Source organism: Chaetodon auriga, chromosome 5, assembly GCF_051107435.1.
Source record: "Chaetodon auriga isolate fChaAug3 chromosome 5, fChaAug3.hap1, whole genome shotgun sequence".
NCBI classification, from domain to species: domain Eukaryota; kingdom Metazoa; phylum Chordata; class Actinopteri; order Chaetodontiformes; family Chaetodontidae; genus Chaetodon; species Chaetodon auriga.
The window spans coordinates 8,414,612-8,418,768 of NC_135078.1; the positions used below are offsets into that span (position 1 = coordinate 8,414,612).

The 4,157-nt window shown below is 40.1% G+C and overlaps 1 protein-coding gene across 1 annotated transcript; it reads left to right on the forward strand.

Moving 5' to 3' along the window:
* Window positions 1–1,557: 1,557 nt before the first annotated feature.
* Window positions 1,558–3,585, forward strand: LOC143321293 (sperm-associated microtubule inner protein 10-like). Its single transcript, XM_076731568.1, has 4 exons — window positions 1,558–1,611; window positions 1,985–2,090; window positions 2,203–2,378; window positions 2,537–3,585. Exons 1-4 carry the CDS (start codon window positions 1,577–1,579, stop codon window positions 2,580–2,582), a joined length of 363 nt encoding a protein of 120 aa, XP_076587683.1. The 5' UTR covers window positions 1,558–1,576; the 3' UTR covers window positions 2,583–3,585.
* The last annotated feature ends 572 nt before the right edge of the window (window positions 3,586–4,157 follow it).

The window sequence follows — 4,157 nt, forward strand, 5'->3', positions numbered from 1 at the left end:
TGATTCTGCCTTTATGGAGACCCTAACAGCCCTTTTCCACTTCAGGGACTTATCTATCCCATAACCTAAGGCTGTTCATAACGTGAACTACATGAATTTGCAAGCCTTTGGTAAAATCTTCCTCCTTGCCTTCTACAATCTTGATTTACCTTGTCATTTTTCCCTGTCACTGTTTGGTTGTGTGTTGACCCCTGTTTCTGCAAGATGTTGCACTATGATGTGACCTCACATCCCCTTGACCAATCCCAATCAGCAACATGTCTGACTGCAGCTACCTGGAGCTTGCCTTGAGGACCATCACCTCATGAGCAGAGCACAAATTTATTTCTAGAAACTCGAGCAGAGAACACTGAAAATGTGAAAGATATGAAAATCTTCAGCAAACAGCAATGACAATGTAAAATTAAACAAACAAACAAAAAAAAAAGAAGTAATAATTCAGAGCCAGGTCTTATTTGTACCCAACTCAGGAAAAAAATCTCTCCTGCATTCAGGGAGTAGATCTAGTGTCAAGTCTACACATCAGTGCTTCCATCATCATCTTACTGTTCACCACTGACAGTAAACGATGTATGAGCGGCCTTCAGTAAAGTTAGTATGTGCAAAATTTTTATGTGTTTATAACATACTGTAGAATTTTTTTTTTTGTAAATACAAAAGCAAAAAAAAAAAAAAAAAAAAAACAAAGAAAAAAGACAGAGACAATCCCACTGGCCTGTACTGCCACCTGCCACAGTGTCATTCTTAATATGACCACTGGGTGGCGCAGGAAAGAATTTCTCAAATCTTAGGTAGTGGCTTTAAAAGGTCCACACTGCTCTTATGTATGGATGCATCAACTGTAAACTTGACATGCAGCTGCAGCTTCATCAGTCTGATTCTGATTCATTTCCTGCCTGTCTGAGATCCATGCAGTGACTGTTACAGAGATAAAGATGGCTGTGATTTGTAAATATAACAGATTATACACAGAGGGTCTAAATACAGATTTAATGCTGTGATTTTTTTTTTCCTCTTTTGGGGAACAGAGTTCTGAAATAAAGTTTATCTTTGCCTGTACATTTCTGCCTCTTCTTTTCTCTCATTTGCCACTGTTAATGTGCTGTCACTTGTCAGTCTTGGTTAAATGCATTTATTGTGTTAATTCAACTCTTAACTTTATGCTGCATTCAGGTCACATGGGAGTTACTTTGCCCAAGTTTGTGCCTCTCATGTTTCAGAATTTGGGTCACAGAGGAAACAATCAATATCTCTAAAAGATAGTGGAGGCAGTGAAGAGCTCTGCTCCACTTTGTGGTTTAAGAATGCAACAGAAAAGTCATGTGGGGAAAAAAAAGAAAATTATCCATTAAGAAATTAATAAATTATTATTGTCTTTACCAACCAAGACAGAAAATACTGAAACTTCAAGACATACCTATTTAACAGCCGGTCATACCCAGCAGAATCTAAATTAGACCTCATTCAGCTTTAAGCAACACATCACTGATTCGTTCCCAAGGTCTCTTCTTGTAATCCTACCCACTACCCACCATGCACTGGGAGGTTTCTAAGGCGACCCTCACAGTCAACAAACATGACCGCTGCAGCAGAAAGCCCCCACCAAAATGAGTGAGTAATGTTATGGAGTTTTTTCTCTTAAACCCGGTGGCTCAACAGAAAAAAAATACAATTTGGACCTTTAACGAAATACAAATGTTTGATTGCTATAACACAACAGTCAAATCTCAATTTTTAATTTTGAGATAACACAGGAAACGAGGTGCAGTGTGAGCTTCCATCAGAGTCACTGAGTCAGCTTAAGCAAATTAAAATCCGAAACCTAAGAAACTTGAATTTAAGAAAAGAGAGAGCGGATATAAAAAAAAAGAGCAGAGATTTGTTGGACTCAGTTTCTAATCATCCTCCATAGTTTACTAATTTGGAGCCAAACTTTGGTCCACAGTGCCTGAAAGGTAAACTGTCTCCTCATATTCACTCCAAGGCGATCCTCCCACATCCCAACATTCTCAGAACGACATCCCATGATACCCAAACTGTATGTGATGCCATGGAAACAGGACATGAAGAACCAGAGGCTCCTGATGAAGGTAGACACCAGGGGAGGAAACAAACTCACCTCACTGCAAACCATTCAGTCAGAATCATTGAGTGTGTGTGTGTGTGTGTGTGTGTGTGTGTGTGTGTGTGTGTGTGTGTCAGAATGCAGCTCTGGCAGGAATCCCTGTGGTTCCTCTCGAGGAGTCTTTGTGTTTTTGTGGTCGAGAGCGTCTCTGCCCCACTCAGGACTCCACCTCTTCATCCTCCTCTTCCTCTTGTTCCTCGGCTCCTCTCAGCCAGACAGGACTGCCAGCTCATCACTCCTCCCACTTCTCCAGGTAAAACACCTCAGAGACTGAGGACAGGAATCAAGAAAAGTCAAGTTTGCAGGCTGTCAACTGACATGTTAGATTTACTGAATGTTTACTGAAAGAAATCAGTCATGAATAAAATGAAGTATTTGTCACTTCTCTTTGCCCTCTCTGCTTCCCTGCAGGTACAACAGCTCTGTGGTGACGACCAGGCGCCTCTACCAAACCTGAAGACACGTCGCACAAATACTTAGAAACATGCCTGCCTGTGGTTTTCATCACAGCTGTGGATTTTAATGTGTTTATGCAAATACAGTAACAATAGGAAATTGTTCCTTTAGTTCAGTTTGTAAAAGATGAAGTCCCATTTTAAATAAAAAGGAGAACCTGCAAGCTGCACAGTTTTTTAAATGTCAAAATTAAGATTCAAAAGCTGCACAATACAGCTGAGGTAATAAGAATGAGGAGGAGAAACTACAGAGAAGATATGTGAAATACTGTGGCCATGGGAAAACGTATACAGTATACTTATACTTCGTAGGTCTACATATGTCTACATAAAAACTACTGAGACATAAAAAACAAAACAAAAGCAGGCAGAGTATTATGCCCATGTTACTTCCCTAGTTAATTATTATTTTTTATTCACTCATTTAGTTACAGTATTTCTTTAAAATGGCCTTTAAAAGGCCATTGTCAGTATAACAGATGCAGTCTGGTTCTGCAGTTCGCATAGTGACCACAGGGTGTCAGTGTTTGTAGATGTAACCCATCACAGGAGCCTCAGCACCACAGACAGAGCACGTGGTGTATCAGTATGAGTTTTAATAATCTCTGAAATCAGAATTATTTTGACAATCTGATAGACAACATTTCCCCTGTGGTGTTCAATGTGAATTGTATGCCTACTTAATGTAATCAAGTGTCCCATAACAAAATAAGAAGAAAATACAATTTAAAAGCACTTTAAAATTCAGTTACTTGATTGACTTGAATTCATTTACTTTTTATGATTATGTGTTGTTAAAGCCTAACAATTGAATGCAAATATAATGAATAAATTTATATCTGCATTTGAACTCGACTGATTTATTAAGTGACTACTTTAAAATGCTGAAAAAGTTTGTACTTTCTCTAGTGGCACACTCAGGACTAATCAACACCATAGCAACATTGTCAAATTAACAGAAATAACTGCTGACATCATGATAAATACAATCTGAACTTTTAAAGATAAACTGGTTCCTGTCATGTCATGTATGTATTGTCCAGTGTTTGGCTTCAGCATCAAGCACTTTGACAGAGAAGGCAGCTGTTGTTCCCTATGCTAATCACACACACACACACACACACACACACACACACACACACACACACACACACACACACCGTTTGCCTCCATGCGTGCGAGTCGAGGCCTGTGTGAATGTCTCAGTATGTCACCAGCAGTGATGACAAATCTCTTTGTTTCATGCCACCACACACACCAGGTTTGGTTCACTTTGTCCCAACACTTAAATGAACAGATTCGTGTTTACTTTGCTTTATGAGATAAAATCTCTGTTGCTCTCTCATCGTTTCAAGAGCAGTCTCTCTCTCTCCGTTCCTCTCCTTTTCTCTCGACTTGGATGCGCGAGGACGCGTGCCAAAGTGTGGCGCGTAATGGACACCGATCCATCGTTTCGTCTCATGCCTCCTCCTCCTCCTCTCCGCCGTGTTCCCGACATGCTGGGATGTCTCGAGAGTCCAGAGAGAGGAGGAGAGAGAGAGAGAGAAGGAAAGACATGACAATAAATCGTTTGACTC

Bases quoted from the DNA above. Each gene is read 5' to 3' on its own strand.
- LOC143321293 (XM_076731568.1), top strand. From the start codon at position 1,577: ATGACCGCTGCAGCAGAAAGCCCCCACCAAAATGA. The intron at 2,091-2,202 runs GTAGACACCAGG...TGTGTGTGTCAG, and splicing joins ACCAGAGGCTCCTGATGAAG to AATGCAGCTCTGGCAGGAAT. The intron at 2,379-2,536 runs GTAAAACACCTC...GCTTCCCTGCAG, and splicing joins CACTCCTCCCACTTCTCCAG to GTACAACAGCTCTGTGGTGA.